Raw genomic sequence first — 22,500 nt, forward strand, 5'->3', positions numbered from 1 at the left:
ATTTTACCTCCTCCACTATTAAAGGATTCTTAGTTGCATCTTCTATACTCGTTTTGCTCTAACTTGACCTAAAATTGCCATCTCTCCATCTTGAAAGCAGAGTTCTAATAGATTAACACTAGATTATTAAGTTAGTCACGAAGAAGTGTTATGGGAAGGGTGCAGAGCCGTAGCAATGTCTTTTAATGCCACTGAACCCATACGTGTACCCTGCTTGTCAACAAGTGGGTTGGCGGAGGGTTAGTGCCCCTCCCCGTAAAACAACTAACTCAGAGCCAAACGGCCACCCTTTACGGGATTTTGGCGTCTTGCTATAGACAGATAAGAAATAACCTGCTAAAGGACGAGAATCTGGGCCAAGTTAATATGAAAGAACTATAGCAAAAAACGTCATTGTATGTAAGATGGAAATGGAAAATAACGTAAGGCAATGATCGTCAGCCCCGTCGTGTCCACCTGCCGGAGTGTCGTGCCGCGGGTCTGGGCGTGGTGGGGTGCGGGTGTGGTGGTCGCCCCCGCCCACCACCTGTGCCCACGCTGCGGTGGCCGGATATACCATCACAGCCACGCCCACCTCCTACGCCCACGCCCATGCCAACAGTAAGTGATGGGCTTTATGTCTGTCTAGCTGTGTCTTTCTCTGTCTATCTGTCTGCCTGTCCATCTATCTATCTATCTGTGTCTGTCTGTCTGCCTGTCACTATGTATGCATGTATGTACACTTCTTACAGTATATCTATCTCTTTATCTATGTATCTATCTATATCTGTCTATATGTCTGTCCATCTGTCTGTCTATATCTATCTATCTATTTATTTATTTATTTTTCTATCTATCTATCTGTAGTCATACGCCTTAATCCCGAAGGGGGTGGCCACAAGCAAAGCCCCTACATGTCATCTTGTCCTCCGTCTTCAGGCTGCCCTCCCTCCAGCTCACACCATCGTATTCGTCAGTCGTATACGTCTCCACCCCAACCCTTCATCTCATCCTCGGTCTCCTTGTTCCTCTCTCTCTCTCTCTCTCTCTCTCTCTCTCTCTCTCTGTATTTATCTAACTACCTATATGTCTGTCTGTTTGTCTGTTTACCTGTCTATATCAGCCAGTCTGTCTGTCTGTCTATCTGTCCAAACACACACACACACACACACACACACACACACACACACACACACACACACACACACACATTCCCTACATATCCCCAGCCCTAACACATTACACACACCCCGAGAACCATAGGACATCCACCCACCCTCTCCCTAACCACACCCACACACACCCACACCCACACACACACCCACACCCACACCCACACCCACACCCACCCACCCACCCACTCACCCACACACACACACACAGACACACACACACACACGATAACCCCAGCCCTAACACATCACACACACACACACACACACACACACACACACACACACACACACACCCACACACACACCCACACCCACCCACCCACCCACCCACACACACACACACACACACACACACACACACACACGATAACCCCAGCCCTAACACATCACACCCACCCACCCACACACACACACACACACACACACACACACACACACACAGGGAACCACAGTGCCTCCCACCACCCCTGCCTACTCACACCTGCGCCTTCCGGTCACCAGGTAGGGCGTGGCAGGTGAACACGACCAACCTGGAGAAGAACCTGGACTCCCTGCCGCCCTCAGCCAACGTCAGCGTCACCGTCACGGCCTTCAACGACGTCGGGTACAGCGCCCCAAACTACCCCGTCTTCTGTCGCACCGAGGATGATGGTAGAGATCGAGCATTTTGGGCTTCTGTACTGGATTGCATGGGAGGCCTCGTAGGGCTTGTTCCTTAGCGATTTATGTTTGCAGATTATACCTTCATTCTCTCAAAATTTATTTATTTTATGTCTGTCTAATATCATCATAGTCTGAACCAAAGACACGCAGAAGAATAAACAGTAAGGTGTAATAAGCAAAATAAATCGCCCAGGAATGTGTTAGGAAGCTACTAAGGGATCGAACCTACCACTTTACATCTTAGGGTCTAATGTTGAAATTCAGGGTCGTATTTTAGGTTGGCTTATCGCAACACCATTTCCCTGGCGATTTATTCTACTTATCACACATCCATATCCTCTTCTATGCCATTGATTTAATTGTAAGCTTTAATACTCAAAATAAATCACTAAGATGAAGATGTTACGAACCCTCCTGTCACCCACGATACGACCCTTAAGGAAAATAATATTGCATTTATCAAAAAGTGTGTACGCTGCTATTCTGCTTATGCGACTTATTCTTCCTCTGCCTTCCTACTCTCTGATGAGGGGTTTTAGAGAGTTAAATATTGCGCATGGCCCGTATTCTTGTCGGATAAGGAACCTCCCTAACACCTCTTCCTTAGCGATTTATTTTCGGATATGGTTGGTTAATATCCTTTCGCACGTTATTTATGCAGAGTATGGTGATGTTTGAAGGATTTATACAACACAGAAGAGGACAGTAAGGTGTGATAAGCAAAATAAATCAATTAGGATAAGTTGTTAGGGGAAATTGTTGAGTGCTGTGAAGAGTATGTACGAGGGAGCTAGGGCTACGGTGCGAGTGGATGGTGAGCTGAGTGAGTTCTTTGATCTCAATGTGGGACTGAAACAGGGGTGTGTAATGTCTCCTTGGCTGTTTAATATATATATGGATGGGGTCGTAAAGGAGGTACAAGGTAGGGCAGTGGATGTGGGGGTGGCCTTAATGAATGAGGGTGAGATTTGGAAGCTTCCGGTGTTGCTGTTTGCTGATGATACAGTATTGTTGAGTGAAGATGAATGGGAGTTGCAAGGTTTGGTGAATGAATTTGGGACAGTGTGTAGGAGGAGGAAGCTGAAAGTTAATGTAAACAAAAGTAAAGTTATGGTGTTTGAGAGGAATGAAGTCACAGAGTGTGCAGTGAGGTTGGATGGTGAGGATATGGAGAATGTGAGTGCATTCAAGTACTTGGGTAGTGTGATGAGTAAGGATGGAACTTTGGGGGATGAAGTACGTGAAAGGGTACAGCAGGGAAGGAAGGTTGTTGGCACACTGAAAGCAGTGATGAGAAATAGGGAGGTGAGTATGGAAGTTAAGAAGTCACTGCATGATGGTATTGTGATCCCTACCCTGACGTATGGAAGCGAGGCGTGGACCTTGCAAGAGGGGAACAAGTCAAGAGTGAGAGCAGTGGAAATGAGTTACTTGAGAGGAGCATGTGGAGTGACATGGAGGGACAGGTTGACGAATGAAGAAGTGAAGGAACGTTGTGGGGTAGATGTGGATGTGGTTGAAAAGATTAGGAGAAATACACTGAGGTGGTTTGGACATGTGGAGAGGATGGAGAATGAAAGACTGACTAAGAGGGTGTATGTAGGTGAGGTGGAGGGAGGGAGAGGGAGGGGTAGACCGAGGATGAGGTGGAGGGATGGAGTTGAGAGGTATATGAGGGAGGGGGGGGTGAGTTGGGGGGAGGGGAGTCAAATGGTGGGTGACAGAGTGACTTGGAGGCGTTTTGTCTGCGGCCACCCTTTGCGGGATTAGGGCGTCGGGCTATAGATAGATAGATAGATATTCTCAGCCAGTTTGCTATGATATCCAGCCACACCCAGGAAGGAAAGACGAATCACAGCTATAGTTTCACCTTACCTTGGCGGAATTGGTCGTCCATTTGCAGCCCTTCTCCTTGCTAAATAACATATGTCGCTCTGCATCCTTCCCACGGCACTCCCCCCCCCCTCTCTCTCTCTCTCTCAGCATTCAGCAGGGATATCTGACCAATTTTAGGCCAAGTTAAAGTGGAGAGAGTACAGGTGTTCTGCGTGAGTAGTGACAATTGCTGGACGCTGTAGGACTGACATCAGTGATAATCTTCCTCGGATTTATATTTCTTTGACTTGATTCACTGTTTTTAGGCGCAATTGATCATTTGCCAGTGAGGAGTTTTAAAACATGGCTTCTTTGTTTATTGCAGTATTGCTCACCTTCATTCAATCATTCATTCATTTATTCATTCATTCGTTCTTTCATTCGCTCGCTCACTCACTCGCTCACTCATTCATTTATTCATTCACTCGTTCATTCATTCGCTCACTCACACACTCGCTCACTCTTTTATTTATTTATTTATTCGTTCATCCATTCGCTCACTCACTCACACACTCGCTCACTCATTCATTAATTCTCTCACTCACTCACTCTCTCGCTCCCTCATTCATTCATTCATTCATTTGGTTAGTCAGTCAGTCACTCACTCGTTCACTCAGTCATCATCATCATCATCATCATCATCCCGACCTCCTTTTCCCACATAAGGTTGGGGTCGGTCAGGGTCCAGAAAAGAATAATAATAATAAAAAAAAAAAAAACACGCTAGAGAAGGAACTAATCAACAGACGTCCAATGAAATGGGCCACACACACATTCACTCACCATTCAAGCCCCTGGAATCCTGACTCCATCTTACAGTAATGACTATCTGAATATACTTTATCGATATTTATTTTTACCAAAACAAAAATCTTAATGAATGACCGACTACATTCATTCATCATTTCTTTGCCTTTCTTCAGTGTCCCACATTTTTTTTCTTCTTCTTTTCATTTGCATTTTATTTACAGATACACTTCATATTACCCAGCAGAGAGAGTAATTTCTTTATCTTCATGCCTGGCCAATCAGAACATTATTCTTTGTGTCTTGTCATTTCCTTTTTTATTAATAGATGTGCTTCATGTAGCCTATCAGAGAGTACTATCTTTGCTTCAGCACCTGGTCCTCCTGAAGCCATACGGGCGGTGGTGACGGGGCCAACGACGGTGCTGGTTACCTGGTCTCCCCCTCGACCCTCCACAGGTGTCGTCCTCCACTACACCCTCTACTCCGCCAAGAATGACCAGGTGAGGGGGCAGCACCAGGTAGACGAGACATATAAAGGTACTCGGGAAAACAGATGGAGTGGAGAGGTATATGAGAGAGGGGGGTGTGAGCTGGGGGGAGGGCAGTGAAATGGCGGGGTACAGAGCGACATGAGGCGATTTTTTTGTGGCCATCCCTTACGGGTTTGAGGCGTCAGATAGACAGATAGATAGGAAAACAGTTAAGTAGCATAGCGCAAGATGGAGAGTTGTCAATTGTAGGCCAATTTAGTTATCAATTTAGTAGTCAATTTAGTTATACTGAAAAGGGCATAGTGACCAGGCGAGGAGGCAGCACTAGGGAAACGAGACAAGTAAAGGAATTCAGGAAGACAGTTAAGCAGCACAGCGCAAAATGGAGAGGTGTCGATTTTAGGCCAAGTTATAGTGAAAAGAGCATAGTTCTGATGTATTAATTCAAACCACCCTAGTTTTTGTCTCCTTGAAATCAATGAAAAAACAAAATTCTATTGAACTTTTAGTCTGACAAAGATCCCTAACCTTTTTCAGTTCAGTTGATGGTCATGTGTATTTAGATTGGAGAGTCGATTGGAATAGTAACCAAGGAGACTCTTTCCTGTTTCATAACCATGCATAGAATTTACCCCAAGTTATGGTGTCTGAAATACAGGATAAGATTTTGTGTTTGTCAGTCTCTCTCTGTTATGTTGCTATACTTACAGGTAGCTCACTTCAACTTGGTGGAAATTTTCGTCCTCTTGCATTTAATTTCCCGTAGCTACAGGGCAGAATAAATGAAAATGCAGCTCTACATCCTTTCCACACCACTGCCTCGTGACTAGCACCATATTTTAGTGTTAATCTCAGTTGTAGCTCAACAATGAAAATGGAGAGATGGCAATTTTAGGCCAGGTTAGTGTGAGCAGAGTATGGGATAGTAAGTGAGGTAGTAAGTGAGGTTGTAAGTGAGGTTGTAAGTGAGGTAAGTGAGGTTGTAAGTGAGGTTGTAAGTGGGGTTGAAGGTGGGGTTGTAAGTGAGGTTGTAAGTGAGGTTGTAAGTGAGGTTGTAAGTGGGGTTGTAAGTGAGGTTGTAAGTGGGGTTGTAAGTGAGGTCGTAAGTGGGGTTTTAAGTGGGGTAGTAATTGAGGTTGTAAGTGGGGTTGTAAGTGAGGTTGTAAGTGAGGTATGGGTTCTCATTTCGTCAGTCAGGCAAACTTCCTTACACCTCTTTCGAAGCGATTTATTTTGCTTATTACACCTTACCGTCCTCTTCTGTGTTACTTAAATCATTCTAATATCGTCTTACTGTGCATAAATAAGGTAAAAAACTATATCAGCCAACCGCATCCAAAAATAAATCGGTCAGGAATGGGTGTTAGGGCACTTCCTTAACCACAGGAAGTACGAGTCATCCAGGTGTGTTTCCAGGTAGCCGTGAGGGACTTGGTGGGCGTAGGAGGCTCTGAAGTGACGTGGAGGGAGCTAAGCGGCCTCACCCAAGGATCCAGGGTCCAGGTAACGCATAGACACCTACGACTAATTCCCTCTCGTAACTCAGATTTGCAGGAAGGACAGGTCTAAAATCTCCTCATACTCCTTGTTCCTCCTACAAAAAGATAAATAAATAGATAGATAGATGGACTGATAGACAGATATATAAGGATCTTGGGTACGAGAGGGAAATTATCGGAGGTTAATATATTTTCTTTTATCAGAATGGTTAAGGAAACGTTGGTGCAGAATTTCCCCGTGTCCCTAGTTCATCCTGTAAATTCATATCAGAGTTACGGCAGGGAAAGGGTCGTAAATATGTGGGAGAATACGACCCAAGTGCTACAGTATTAGTATGAGAGTGTCTTGAGGTATTTTTTGTACATTCCTGCTACTTCTTAGCTATTTTATATTAAGAAAGCCCTCTCGTACAGAAAAGGTTAAAAAGAGGTAACATTTAATCACTTCACCTCGACTAATCTCTCTGAAGCTGAGGAAACATGTTTGTAGTGAACTCTGTAAATGTAATAAGCTGTTTTTTAGGTGGCAATGCAATGTAGCCATCACATTCCTATACAGTTTGAAATATTAACCACGTAAAGGCAGCGTCATTGGATTAATCTGACATTTAAATGTCCTGTATGCTGTACCCTCTCGTCAGCAATCGTGCCTAAAATAGCTTAGAATTACTCAGCCACTCCTTGCACCCTACCACACCTGCTCATACGCCATCACTTTAACTCCATCACCTGTCACTATAGTCCATTCCAGAGTAGAATTATAGCTGCAGGTGGTTAAAGTAATGGAGTATTGGACAGGTGTGAACAGGTGAGAGTCGTGGCTGAGTGTACTTCTAATACGAACTGGACTATAAAACTAGACTTACACTTATATCACCTATAATGTTATGTATGCCTTAAGTTACTATATTTTTCCTTTTCTTACTTATTTGTAATGAACTACTGCTGCTTTTAGTAACCTTAAATTTGTCACAGTGACATAATGAGGCGAAAGTTTGCCTAATATTTTACGTTATTAAATTCACACTTCTTTTCTGCTGGGTTATATTCCGAAGCAGAGAGAAGCTTGGTAGGATTCTGTGCCCACACATGATGCTGCTACAAAAGCTCGTCTAATACTGCACCTATTCTTCTGACTTTCTTCTACTGAGAAATATCTCTATGCTGAAAGTGGCTCCGTATATTCCTCTGCCCATAGACGATTCTCACACATATGATGCGTTGGGGAGGAAAGCGACAGACATGCTTGAAGCAGTTTATAAACTCACTGGAAGAGTAAGTGTACTTCTCTCCCCGCGGCCTTACACACATAAATACATGATTCTATAGTAGGACTCGCGCACGTTTGCGGCTGTGGTGTGGCCCGCACCTGTGTACAATGGTGCCACGTTTCCCCAACTTGCGATGTGAAACAGAAGCTATTTATGTACAAAGCATCACAAATTCGATAAATTCAGATGAATAAAACTTACACTTGTGTATTTTGATGGATGAATCAACAGTAATCTTATTATGCATAAAATATTTATACAGTAACACAGAATCATGGCATACATATTGTACAGTGTTGCTAAAAGAAATTGTAGTCACTTTTAATGGTTTTTAGCGTAGTTTTAGGGTGGGTAATAAGATCACAGTTATGGATATAAGATAATGAGCCTGAAAAAAGAAGAAATATGCCAATATCCAAAGTAAAAGAAATAATTCATGTAATTCTTGTGAGTGGCACACTTACACACCCATCTGGCCTAAGGTAAAGTACGTACCTCCGTAGACCCAAGCATAGCTTGTACAGGTGTTGCTAGGGAAAAATGCTCACATTTACCGGCTTTTACCATAATTTTAAGGACGAGGAATAATCACATTTATAATCATAAGCTAATATGTAGGATAAAATAGTAGGCATATGCCAATACCGAAGTAAAAAAAAAAAAAACATTATTCACTCGCGAGCGGCAACACTTCCACACCCAGTCGGTGAGAGAGCGAGAGAGAGAGAGAGAGAGAGAGAGAGAGAGAGAGAAAGGCAGGAGAGGGGCATGCATTGAATACATTGTCGGCATCACTAAATATAACAAAACCAAATTAACAAATGAAAGCACAATTATAAATAACTTATAAAAGAATCAAAAGTACTCAGGGTGGCTCACATTTCCCGCCAGGAGAGAGAGAGAGAGAGAGAGAGAGAGAGAGAGAGAGAGAGAGATAACGGTATAGAAAACGTGGCAACACTGTACACAGGTGCGGGCCACACCACAGCCGCAAACGTAGGCGAGTCCTACTATAGTGTGAAATAAACGCACTGGAATAGTAGGTGAACTGCAGTCTCAAGCCATACATACATACAGTAATGGCATTCACGAATTGTGGAGTACAGTACTGAAATTTTGCCTATAGTTGTACAAACACGTTTCCTATGACGGACAGGTGTTGGCATTGCAGGTGTGGGTGACGGCCACAACAGCAGCGGGTGAAGGCAACGCCTCACTCAAGCTGACCGCCCTGCCCTCCCCCAAGTCGAGGTACTCCCCCGTGGCTGTGGGTAGGGGCAGGACCTGGAGGGTTGGTGTGGGATCTGGTGTGACCCTGGGGTGTAGGGGGCTGGGGTCGCCGCCCCCCACCATCACTTGGACACGAGTCGGCGTGACAGTACAGAACAGCCATCTGACTCAGCCACTGCCGGGGGGGGACCTTCATCTCACAGGTGGGTAAAATAAAAGCCAGATCCATTGTACTCCTTTCTAGACACAAGTGCCCCAGTACAGGCTGCCGTAATTCGTTCATTTAAGGGTTACTGAGTCACATCTTCACTTGGACTCGAGACGGAGTGACAGTAAGAGGCAGCCAACTGACTTACCCACTGCCAGAATCAACCTCCATTTCAAGAACCAGTGACAGCACGTTGCACAGTGGTCTACAGTCACCAGTTCTTGACCAAATTTCCATGTTATACTTCCTGCTGATTTCACCTACTGTATGCAGGCACAGTCAGGGATTATTCTGCATTATGTACTTGTCCACCACTTTAACCACTGACTGAGACAAGTGGTGACGAAGCAGTTATGGCTGGTTATCATCGTTTTATAGGTTATTTATGCAGAGTATGGTGATATTGGAAGGATTTATGTAAAAGATAGGAGGACAATAAGGTGGGATCAGCAAAGTAAATCGTCTAGAAAAAGGTGCTATGGAGCTTCCTTAACTGACAAGAATACGGGCCTTGGTATGATTCTCTGCCCTTAGATAATTCTCTTTTAAATATGTCAAGGAGGAGAATGACGGGCGAGACTTGAGTGTGAACTGAGTGCAGTGTAAGAGTGGGTAAATTTTTGTGTTTGTAAATGTTAGCAGATTCTAGGGTTCTTTTGTTTTACCTGGCCTACATCATCGTCCTTTTGCTGTTATTTTACATAGCTCTGTGGCAGTATAAGATAATGCCTGTCTCTGCATCCTTTCCATAGCACTTCTTCGTCACTAGCATCTTATTCTAGAATTATTCAGTCATTAGAATTGAGCGTTCAAGATGGAGAGTTGCCAATTTTAGGCCAAGTTAAAGTGAAAAGAGTTTAGCAATATCAGTAAGAACATCGTGGATAACGCATTCATTCCATAACACTGCTTCGTGACTAACATCTTATTCTAGTGTTAATCTATCGTTACAACTCACCTTCGAGAGAGAGAGAGAGAGAGAGAGAGAGAGAGAGAGAGAGAGAGAGAGAGAGAGAGAGATATGGCAATTTTAGGCCAAGTTAAAATGAAAAGCGTATAGCAGCATCAGTAACAGCACCGTGTATACCGCAGCTGTGAGGGAGACTGAGAACTACACATGCTGGGTGCGAAACAGTGTGGGGGAGGACAGCGTGACCCACCAAGTTGTTGCTCTCACCCCACCACCACCGCCCACCCTGGCACTAGCACACGCCACCCACCACACCCTCAACTTGACCATTACACCCACTGGCGATGGAGGGGCACCCATTCTAGGTAAGCTGAGAGGTTGTGTGTGTGTGTGTGTGTGTGTGTGTGTGGAGTAGTAGTAGTAGTAGTAGTAGTAACAGTAGTTGTAGTAGCAGTAGTAGTATATGGTGATAGAGGAGCACCCATTCTAAATAAGATGAGAGATTATTTTAGTGTGTGTGTGTGTGTGTGTGTGTGTGTAGTAGTAGTAGTAGTAGTAGCAGTAGTAGTAGTAGTAGTAACTGGCGCCCATTCTTAATAAATTGAGCAGTTATTTTAGTGTGTGTGTGTGTGTGTGTGTGTGTGTGTGTGTGTGTGTGTGTGTGTACGAATGGTAAAGCACCCATTACAGGTGAGAGACGTTAATTACCTGTGTACAAGGTAAGAAGTGGGGAAGGCGCAACACCCATCTAAGGTGAGGTGAGAGATGAACCCCTTCCGTCCAGTGACGTCTTTGTCAGTGGCACCTTGTTGCCTCAAGACGATTTTATTCAGCTTCAGAGAGCGTCCTAGCAGTGAAGGGGTTGTGAATGCTGTATCTAACCCCTTCAGTTTGAGATGCCTGAATAAATGGGTCTGGAGATAACAAGAAGGAACACCAACAGCAGCAGCAAAAGCAATCTGAGTGACGGACCTTAATTTAGTGTGTGTACAATAGCAGAAGATTACCATCCGTCCATCTATCATCCAATTCTATGCCGCCCCATGAGAAGCGTAGGAGCCCGGGGCTAGGTAATTTGATCCTGACATTTAAGATGAGAGTGACCAGCCTCACTCATCCCTGAGTATCATTACGTGTGCAATAAGCCCCAACCATCCCTTGGATATAAACCTACACAGGCTTAATCCGATTGGAGCGCCTTAATTGCCCACTAAACCACCAGGCGCCATAATTCGGTTATATGGCTACCACCCAGCTTAGTAAATGACTTCCTGGTGTACAGGAAGCCATTTGGCTTGTCACTTAATGTACAGTCACCCATAGGCAGAAGGAAGAGAAAGAATGAAGGAAAGAAAGACAGAAAAGGGAGTGTAAAGTCACCCGTAGGCAGAAGGAAGAGGAACGAATGAAGGAGAGAAAGACAGAAGAGGGAGTGTAAAGTCACCCGTAGGCAGAAGGAAGAGGAAAGAATGAAGGAGAGAAAGACAGAAGAGGGAGTGTAAAGTCACCCGTAGGCAGAAGAAAGAGGAAAGAATGAAGGAAAGAAAGACAGAAGAGGGAGTGTAAAGTCACCCGTAGGCAGAAGGAAGAGGAAAGAATGAAGGAAAGAAAGACAGAACAGGGAGTGTAAAGTCACCTGTAGGCAGAAGGAAGAGGAAAGAATGAAGGAAAGACAGACGATGGAGTGCAAAGTCACCCGTACGCAGAAGGAAGAGGAAACGAGAATGTATACTGAATATTGTGGAGAAATCGATAAGCCTGAGTGTAGTCAAGTTCTTGCATACCCAGGACTATCTCAACATGAACCCGATGGACTGCAGGCTTAACTATCCTCCTGCAGTTTACCACCCTCCTCTCAGGGGACAGGGATGTAGGTGAAGGACCTTTGAATATCTATCTATCGCCAGACGCCCTAATCCCGTAAGGGGTGGCCACAAACAAATCGTCTCCATGTCGCCCTGTCCTCCGCCATTTTACTGCCCTGCTCCCAGCTCACATCCCCCTCTCTTATATACCTCTCCAATCCATACCTCCATCTCATCCTTGGCCTCCCCCTCCCTCTCCCCCCCTCTACCTCACTCACATACACTCTCCTCGTCAGTCTCTCACTCTCCATCCTCTCCACATGGCCAAACCACCTCAGTGTGTTTCTCCCAACGCTTCGTATCACATCCACATGCACACCACAACGCTCCTTCATATCCTCATTTGTCAGTCTGTCTCTCCATGTGACTCCACAGGCTCCTCTCAAGTAACTCATTTCCACTGCTCTCACTCTTGATTTCTGTCCCTCCAACAACGTCCAAGCTTCACTTCCATACGTTAGAGCTGGTACCACAATACTGTCATGTAATAACTTTGTCACTTCCATGCTCACTTCCCTGTTTCTTATCACTGCTTTCAAGGAACCAGCAACTTTTCTTCCTTGTTGTACTCTTTCAAGCACTTCACCCTCTAAACTTCCAACCTTATTCATCACACTACCCAAATACTTAAATGCACTCACATTTTCCATTTCCTCCTCATCCAACCTCACTGTACAGTACATTCGCTGACTTCACCTCTCTCGAAGACCATAACTTATCTTCCCTACATTCACCTTTGGATTCCGTTTCTTACATACTCTCCCAAACTCATTCACCAAGCCTTGCAACCTCCCTTCGTCCTCACATAACAACACAGTATCATCTGCAAACAGCAGTACAGGGGTTTCTAAACACTGCCCTCTCTCACTAGGGCCGCTCCAACATCCACTGCCCTACCTTGTATCTGTTTTATAACCCCATCCATATACAGACTGAACAACCATGGAGACATGACACATCCTTGTTTCAATCCAACCTTCAGACAGAAAAATTCACTCAGTTCACTATCCACACACACTGCAGCCTTACCTTCCTCATACATACTCTTCACGGCATTCAACAACTTCCCGTCTACTCCATATGTTCTTAATACCTTCCACAATCCTTGTCTATCCACCCTGTCATATGCTTTCTCCAGATTCATGAAAGCCGCATACAACTTCTTTCCCCTCTCTAGAAACTTTTCCATTAAAAATCTAAGAATGAATATCTGGTATGTATAACCAGGTAACTGAGCCGCCCAATTATATATGTGCTGCCACTTGAAGGCATCCCTCTGCAGTACGACGTGTACAGTGAGTCTTCGTTATATGTCCATAATGCCCCATAATATTGCTGTATTAAAATGCAGCGGGTTCTGTAAATAGAGCAAAACTGGCCAATCATTATTATAGGTAGCAATGAAACTTTATTAGGCAGTTTCCCTGCATATTATACCAGACCTAATGGCTAGAAAAGGACCTAAAAATGCCACATGTAACTACTCCTTTATGTATTATATATTAGTACTGTGTGTGTGTGTGTGTGTGTGTGTGTGTGTGTGTGTGTGTGTGTGTGTGTGTGTGTGTTTAGGGACAGAGACAACCCAAAACACAGACACTGCAGTCATAATGTGTCTCCAACAGGGTACACGGTGCACCACCGGGTAAGGGCGGGTGAGTGGGTGGAGGTGCGTGTTGACAGAGGTGGTACAGGTGCAGTGGTGCGAGGTCTGCCGTGTGGAGCGCCTCACCACCTCTACCTCACTGCGTGGAACAGCCAGGGCACCAGTCCACCCAGCCCCGTCCTTCTGGCCACCACACTGGGCAGCCGTAAGTACCACATTCTTCGTAGTCCTTCTGAAGCTTCTCTTTCAGATCCCTCGTACAGACACAATGCCAAGACAAAGCTCACTAACGCTCTAGTATATCCAAAATATAATGCCACCACCATCACAATACACTCACTTCAAGCACCACACTATCACAACACAAAGCAACTTAATAAAACCTCGACATAGATTCAACAAAGGACAATAGGGAGCGACCGATTGACGTGGAGGTTTCCTACAGTCCACTGAGACTAGAACAACAACAACAACAACAAAACTACTACTACTACTACTACTACTACTACTACTCTCGGGAACATAACTTTCAGTTAATATCTTGTGTTTCTCACGTTCTGCTGCTGGCTAATATTGCTACGCTGGAAGAGGTCTGACATATTTCACTGGCTACGTATGATGCTCTGATATGATGCCTCAGGAGGGAAAGTGACGGATATGCCCTAAGTGTGAAGCAGAAGCAGTGGAATAGTAGGCAAACTTTTGTCTGTCTGTAAGGATTGGATATGTTCCACCCTGGACACTCGGTCACCAATTGAAGTCTTTGAATGTGAGATTAGTGATGAAGGTGGAAGGTTTATACTTAGGCCTATCAAGTACACGTGGTTTGTGAAAGCAGGCAAATTTACCAGATCCTACTCTTCCTCTGACGACTCCTGAACACCTTGCATATTCCCCATTAGATACACGCAGACTGAAATATTTGAATGTAACACCAAGGGTATGGAGAAGGTTTAGATTAATACCTGTCCATTGTAGTGTATTTTAAGTTATATATACTTACACTCAGCCACGAATTACACCCATCCACACCTGCTCATACGCCTTCACTCTAACTTCGTCACCTGTAATTATAACCCGTTTCAGGTAAGAATTATAATTACAGGTGATGGTATTAATTTGATGTTGGGCAGGTGTGGAAAGGTGAGTCTAGGGTCCTTTTTCTCGTCCAATAAGGGAAATCCCTAACACCTGTTCCTAAGCGATTTATATTGCTTATTACTCCCTACAGTCCTCTTGTGTGTCCTTTAAATCATTCAAATACCACCATACTCAGCATAAATATCATACAAACCTATTTTAACCAGCCGAATCCAAAACTAAATCGCTAAGGAAGAGTTGCTAGGGGGCTTCCTTAACCAACGAGAACACAAGCCCAGTGTAATTGTAACCTGGAATGGGCTGTACACGGGGGGGGGGGGTCATTGAGGCAGGCAATTAAGGTATGCTAAGTGCTAGTCTTCCTGTGACAGCCCCTGGACGCCCCGACTCTGCCCAGCTGGTGGAGGTCAATTCTACCTGCGTCACACTACGCCTCTACACCTGGCCGGAAGTTGGCTGCCCCATTACACACTGGAAGGTAACGTTGCCCTCTCCTCACACTAATTTTGACAGAGCTATCCTCCGCCATCAAGCTGCCCTCCCTTCAAATCACCCTCATTTATATACCTCTCCATCCCATCCCTTCATCCTCGATCTCTACCTCCCCTTCTCCCTCTCCTCCTTGCTCACATACATACATTCTCCTAGCCAGTCTCTCACGCTACATTTTCTCCACATGACCACCACGCTCATTATTAATACCGACATACTGTAATGTACGAGAGGACGCTGACAGAATCATGATAGCATTGATGATATGAGACAGAGGATTGATTTGGTAATGTTGTTGATGTCACTTTGAGTATTGCCAAAGTTCGGTCTCTTCACACCAAGATAATCTCAACCACAGTATGAGGATGATGATGATGATGATGATGATGATGATGGTGGTTATCGTGTCAATGACTATTCCCAAAGTTCGGTCTCCCATGTATGATGATGATGGTGATGATGATGATGATGATGATGATGATGATCAAGATGAAGATGAAGATGATGATAATGATGATGATGATGATGTCACTTAGGGCATCCTCACAGTTCAGTCTCTCACGTCTGACTTCTTCGCCAGGTTGAGCAGAGCAGGGACGTCTCCAAGGGCGGGTGGACGTCCCTTCACCCTCACGTGACCCGCGACACGAGTGACCTTGGCGTATGTGACCTGACCTCATCCACGTGGCACCTGCTGAGGATCACGGCCGCTTCCACTGCCGGAGACACCACCGTTGTATACAGAGTGGCCACCAAGGACAGCGAAGGAGGTGAGCTTTGAGGGAGGTGAGCTTCGAGGGTAATTATTGCAGTTTGGGGCAGTTAGACTCCTTGTTTGCGTAGTTAATTGAGGTTAGATTGATTACCCTTGATTAGTTAGGTTAACTTGATTAGGCCTGGGTTGTTAGCTCAGGTGAGCATTGAAAGAAAAATATCAGAATAACTTTGACTGTCCGGTACTGCAAACTCACCGGTATAGGCATGTTTGATGGACGATAGTGTGTGTGTGTGTGTGTGTGTGTGTGTGTGTATCTGTTATTGTATCACATGAACGGCTTGAGCTATCAATATGAAACCTTCAGGGTATCACGATATGGCGAAAATCATGGCCGAGTTCGAAAATGGATACTCGGGGTCAAGGTCAAGGTCACCAAAATGGCTGCCAAAGGTCAACTAGTTTTTATCGCCAGCCATTAGTGCCATTATATCATATGAACGGCTTGAGCTATCAACATGAAACCTTCAGGGCATCAAGATAGGGCCAAAATCTTCCAGGTCCCCAGGGGGGCCGCTACCCCCCGGCGTCCCCTGGGGGGATCAGGGCCCCCCGGCCCACCCGGGGGTCGTGCCGCCCCTGACCCCCCATGGGTTGTGCCGCCCCCTGTCCCCCCGGGGGGTGGCGTCCCCCAGGGAGGGGCGCCATCATCTTTCCCCTCAGGGGGACAGCACTTGTAACTTGGCCAACAGCATATTCTGGAGGGCGATTAGCATTCGACTCCCGAATGCTTTCCTTTCAGTTAATATGAATTGGCTTTATGTGAAACGTGGTGACTGAATGTCGTAGAGTTTTGCGAATTTTCTTCACATATGATTTGTAAGTAGCTTGTAACTTGGCCAACAGCATATTCTGGCGGGCGTTTAGCATTCGACTCCCCAATGATTTTTTTCATTGTAGCTGATTTTCACGTAACTCAATGAGAAAGAGAGAGAGAGAGAAAAAAGAGAGAGAGAGAGAGAGAGAGAGAGAGAGAGAGAGAGAGAGAGAGAGAGATTTATGCTACTGGTCTACATACTTTCCACAACATTTCTTCGTGACTAGCATCATAGCATTCTAGGGTTGATTTATCGTTACAATTCAGCTTTCAAGATGGTGAGATGGCAACCTGAGGCCAAACTGAAATGAAAATAGTATAGTAACCAAGGAGACTCATCCCTTCTTTATAGATAAGGCTTGTGTTGTGGGAGTGGCGGAGTTCCATCAGAAAAAAAAAAAAGAAAAAGAAAAATGACGAATTTGGTTGCCAACAAGGACAGTGATGGAGGTCAAGATGTGTTGTCTGTCTGTCTGTCTGTCTGTCTGTCTGTCTCTGTCTGTCTCTGTCTCTCTCTCTCTCTCTCTCTCTCTCTCTCTCTCTGTCTGTCTCTGTCTCTCTCTCTCTTTCTTACAAGGGTAAAGAACTATTGTACATGTTCCGAAGCTCCAGTCGTATGAATCCGATCTTGTGAATGAAGCTTCGTTCATTATGGATTTAGAATAGCTTGTGATATGCATATATAATTATTAACTACCACTCTCAGTTTTAAACGCATACTTGTCTGACAACAACTGGATCTGCTCCTGGACTCAGAAGTGCCTCTTCCTCAGGCTTCATCACGGCGGAGTGGGTGCAGGAGGTGCCCCCTAGTGTGGCCAGGAGTGTGGACGCCTGGCTGGACGCACACATCGTGGCGGGGGTGGTCAGTGCCCTGCTCCTCGCTACGGCATTCATCATCTGTGTCTGCGTCGCCGTCAGGAGAAGAAAATACGGCGGTTACAGGTACGTTGGCGCCTTGTTTTGGGGGTATACTGTAGACAGTGTATGTGTTGGCTTTTGGGTATACTGTAGATATGAGTGTATGTGTTGGTGCTTGAGTATACTGTAGATATAAGTATAGGTCTTGGTTTTGGGGTATACTGTAGATATGGGTGTAGGTCTTGGCTTTTGGGTATACTGTAGATATGGGTGTAGGTCTTGGCTTTTGGGTATACTGTAGATATGGGTGTAGGTCTTGGCTTTTGGGTATACTGTAGATATGGGTGTAGGTCTTGGCTTTTGGGTATACTGTAGATATATATTTTTGACAGTAATGTAAGTGACACAGGAGGCTCCGTATCGCCTCTTCCATAGCGATTTATTCCACTTATTTTGCATCATACGCCTTGACATTCCTTTTGTGGGATGCTTATTCTTTATTATAGACATAGCTTGAGGTATGAGCTGCAGAATAAACAGCGATGGAAGAGGTGTTAAGACATGCCCAAGTCACCCAGGGGACGGGTCACAATTTCTTCAGTCGATAATGAGCATGAGTAAAATAATAATAATAATTATAAAATAACAATTATGATTAGTAATAATAACAAAAATAATCATAATAATAATAATAATAATAACAATAATAATGATAATAATAATAATAATAATAATAATAATAATAATAGTAATAATTGTGGTAGGTGGGACATTCACTATTGACTCACTCAATGTAGTGCTGCTGTCGGGTGTCTGCCCTGTCCTCTCCTCCATCCTTCTTTCCTTCCATCCTCTTCTGTCTTTCTTTCCTTCATTCTTTCCTCTTCCTTCTGCCTACGGGTGACTTTACACTCCCTCTTCTGTCTTTCTTTCCTTCATTCTTTCCTCTTCCTTCTGCCCGTGGATGACTCTACACTGAGTGACAAGACAAATGGTTTCCTGTACACCAGCAAACCATTTAATACGCTGAGTGGTAACCATATAACCCAATTTTTGGTGCCTGGTGGTTTAGTGGGTAATTATGGCGAACCAATCGGATTGACCCAGTGAATGTTTATATCCAAGGGATGGTTGGGGTTTATTGCTCACGTAATGCCACTCAGGGATGAGTGAGGCTGGTCACTCTCATCTTAAATGTCAGGACCAACTTGCCTAGCCCCGGGCTCCTACGCTTCTTATGGGGCAACGTAGGATTAGATGATGGATGGATGGATGAATAATAATAATCAGAAGAAGAAGAAAAAAAAGAAGAAGAAGAAGCAGGAGGAGGAGGAGGAGGAGGAGGAGAGGAAGAAGAAGAAGGAGAGGGAGATGAAATAAGTCATTGATTATTTTCCAACCCCACAGTACTGAAGCATCTTTGTACAAGTGACTTAACGGATGGTCACCAGAAGATAGCAAAAAAAGCACACACACACACACACACACACACACACACACACACACACACACACACACACACGTAAAAGATCAAGACAGACACACATATGTAAAAGATCAACACACACACACACACACACACACACACACACACACACACACACACACACACAGGTAAAATATCAAGACACACACACATATGTAAAAGATCAACACACACACACACACACACACACACACACAGGTAAAATATCAACACACACACACATATGTAAAAGATCAACACACACACACACACACACACACACACACACACACACACACACACACACACACACACACACAGGTAAAATATCAAGACACACACACATGTAAAAGATCAACACACACACACACACACACACACACACACACACACACACACACACACACAGGTAAAATATCAAGACACACACACATATGTAAAAGATCAACACACACACACACACACACACACACACACACACACACACACACACCGTCTAGTAGAACGGCTCCGTAATAGATAACATAGAGACAGAGGGACATCAGGGGCCAAGCATCACCTTCAGTTCCATGGCAGTGTTGTGTCCTTCCTTCTCCATCACCTTCTGCCGCCTTCTTCACGGCGTATCCTCCTCCTCACAGGCTCATGTCATCATCGAGCAAGGAAGCTCCTTAGCATCTCTTCCTTAGCGATTTATTTTTGGGGGATATGACTGGCTAATATCCTTTTGTACGATATGTACGCAGAGTATGGCGATACTGAAAGTGTTTATATAACATAGGAGTACAATAAGGTGCAAAAAACGAAATAAAATCGCTTAGAAAAAGGTGTTAGGAAGCTTCCTCATATTATTATCAGGCGAGGAAGCTCCCTAGCACCTCCTCCTTAGCGATTTATTTTTGGATATGACTGGTTAATCCAGTACCCTTTTGTACGATATTTATTCAGAGTATGGCGACATGGAAAGGGTTTGTTTAACACAAGAATACAGTAAGGTGCAATAAAGAAACTAAATCGCGTAGGAAAAGGTGCTAGCGAGCTTCCTCAACCGACGAGAATACGTGCACAGTCTTGCACTGTGTTCTTCATAATGGTAACTCAAAAATATTTCACGTGGCACTTCCCATCGCAACTGCCGGAAAGAAAGTGCTGGCGATCTTCCTCCCTTGATGGCTCATTACTTTTTTGCGACTTTCCTTTCTTGCCTCACTCCTACTGTATATTTTCCTGCTTTCCATTGCTACATTAATCCTTCTCTCCTGTTTTTCATTGCTACATAATTCCTTCCCTTTTCTAGCAGTCTAGGTGTACCTTGTTTGCCGTATAAGTCACGGTGTTAGGGCTGTCAAAATCAAAATATAAACGCTTTGACATTATTTTATAATTATATAGATTAATTATAGACAGAGATTTAATTAGATTTTTCACCTTAACTTCGCCTAGATATTCGTCCTTTTGCAGCTAACTTCCCGTAGCTCAATGGCAGAGTTGAGACCTTCTGCTGTGTAGCCTTTCCATAAATTCTTCGTGACTGGCGCTGTTTCTTGTATTAGTCTCCAGTTACAACTCAACATTCAAGATGAAAATTAGCAAATTTAGATCAAGTTAAACCACGAAGAATGTGGGGAAAAAATAGGAAAAAACGTGAAATGGGGTCAGGATTCCTGGGGCTTGAACGAAGAGTGAGTTAGTGTGTGGCCCATTTTACTGTTCATGCTGTTGTCTTAATTCTCACTCTATAGTATTTTCTTCTTGCTTTCTGAACCTTGCCTCACCCAGTGATGATGATGATGATGATGATGAGGAGGAGGAGGAGGAGGACGAGGAGGATAAATATGATGATGATGGTGATGATGATGATGATGAAGATTATGATGATGACGATGCTGCTGCTGATAATGATAATGATGATGATGATGATGATGATAAAAATGATAGCGATTATGATGATGAAGAGGAGGAAGAGGAGGAGGAAGATACAGATAATGATGATAATGATGATGATGATGATAAAAAAGATAAGGATTATGATGAGGATGGCGATGATGATGATAAAAATGATGGCGATTATGATGAAGAGGAGGAGGAGGAGCAGGAGGAGCAGGAGGAGGAGGAAGCTATAGATGATGATGATGATGATAATAATAATGATGAAACAGCATAACTATCCGTATCGCTGACCAGCAGACAGGGCGAGAGTGTGGACCAGAAGGGCGGCAGCGGCGAGGAGGACAACGCCAACAACTGCCAACTCACGCGAGGAGGTCACGTGTATTCCCCAGCCCCGACCAAGAAGTCAAGGGGGTCTCTGGCCTCTCTCAAGATGCAGGATGAGGCGTCGGATCCTTATGAGATATGCCCCTATGCCACCTTCAGGTAACAGTTAAGCAGTCGACTTAGCCCACCATTATAGCACTCAAACAATTACAGAGTAAGGAACGGAGCTGGAATTTGGCGCCCTGTTATCTTGTATTTGTTTTTTCTTGGAGAGAATAATTTGCGGGCTCCTGGCATCTGGTTCCTTCTTCCTTGCATAAAAAAAATTATATATGACATAGAAATTAAATATTATTACACGAAACCGTTTCCTTGAAGTAAATGTAGCATAGAACGAGGCCTTTGATCCCTGTATGTCCCTATGCCTCCTACTATACTCCTTTTACTCTAACTTGGCCTAAAAGTTCCATCTCTCCATCTTGAATGTTGAGGTGTAAAATTAGTGTTACAATAGAATATGACGCTAGTCACAAAAAAGTGCTATGGAATGGAGGTAGAGTTGCAGTATTGTCTTATTGTGCTTTGAGTTGTATGCAATAAGCTACAAAAGAAAGATAATCTGGGCCATGTTGGAGCGAGAAGAGTATAGCAACAATCAAGCAATGGACTTTAAGCCATAACTGTATTACATAGGGATCTACATATTACATACACAATATAGAGGATGATAGACTGGAGTAACTATAAGTGAAAGACAGGATAATACTTCAGAGCCTTAAGATCTACCTATCTGTCTATCTATTGCCAGATGCCTCAATCCCGTAAGGGGTGGCCACAAACAAATAGCCTCCATGTCGCCCTGTCCCCCGCCATTTCACTGCCCTGCTCCCAGCTCACACCTCCCTCTCTCATACCTCTCAACTCCATCCCTCCATCTCAGCCTTGGCCTCCTCCTCCCTCCCTCCCCCTCCATCTCACTCACATACGTTCTCCTCGTCAGTCTCTCACTCTCCATCCTCTGCACATGGCCAAACCACCTCAGTGTGTTCCTCCTAACGCTTCCTATCACATCCACAGATATTCCCTTAAATATCAATCAGTCGACTTTATCCCATAGTTATTATACATAGATACTCGTAGAGAATAGGCTGGTCCATATTTTACACATCCCTATTCTCTTGTGTTGCGGGTACGGCTTAATCAGCGTTACCAGCGTCTACCATACATTATTTTTCTGCTCTCCACCATTT

At 44.4% G+C, this 22,500-nt stretch overlaps 1 protein-coding gene across 1 annotated transcript in view; it reads left to right on the plus strand.

The window, feature by feature from the left end:
* The window catches only part of LOC145410830 (cell adhesion molecule Dscam2-like), a 102,523-nt gene that overhangs the window by 34,464 nt on the left and 45,559 nt on the right, over positions 1-22,500 (plus strand). Inside the window, exons 17-19 of the mRNA XM_080280951.1 lie at positions 442-600; positions 1,656-1,805; positions 4,812-4,942. Coding sequence (XP_080137077.1) covers positions 442-600; positions 1,656-1,805; positions 4,812-4,942 — 440 coding nt within the window. The remainder of the gene's footprint in view (positions 1-441; positions 601-1,655; positions 1,806-4,811; positions 4,943-22,500) is intronic.

Source organism: Coenobita brevimanus, chromosome 86 (assembly GCF_032717465.1).
Source record: "Coenobita brevimanus isolate Jiangsu-jjx chromosome 86, ASM3271746v2, whole genome shotgun sequence".
NCBI classification, from domain to species: domain Eukaryota; kingdom Metazoa; phylum Arthropoda; class Malacostraca; order Decapoda; family Coenobitidae; genus Coenobita; species Coenobita brevimanus.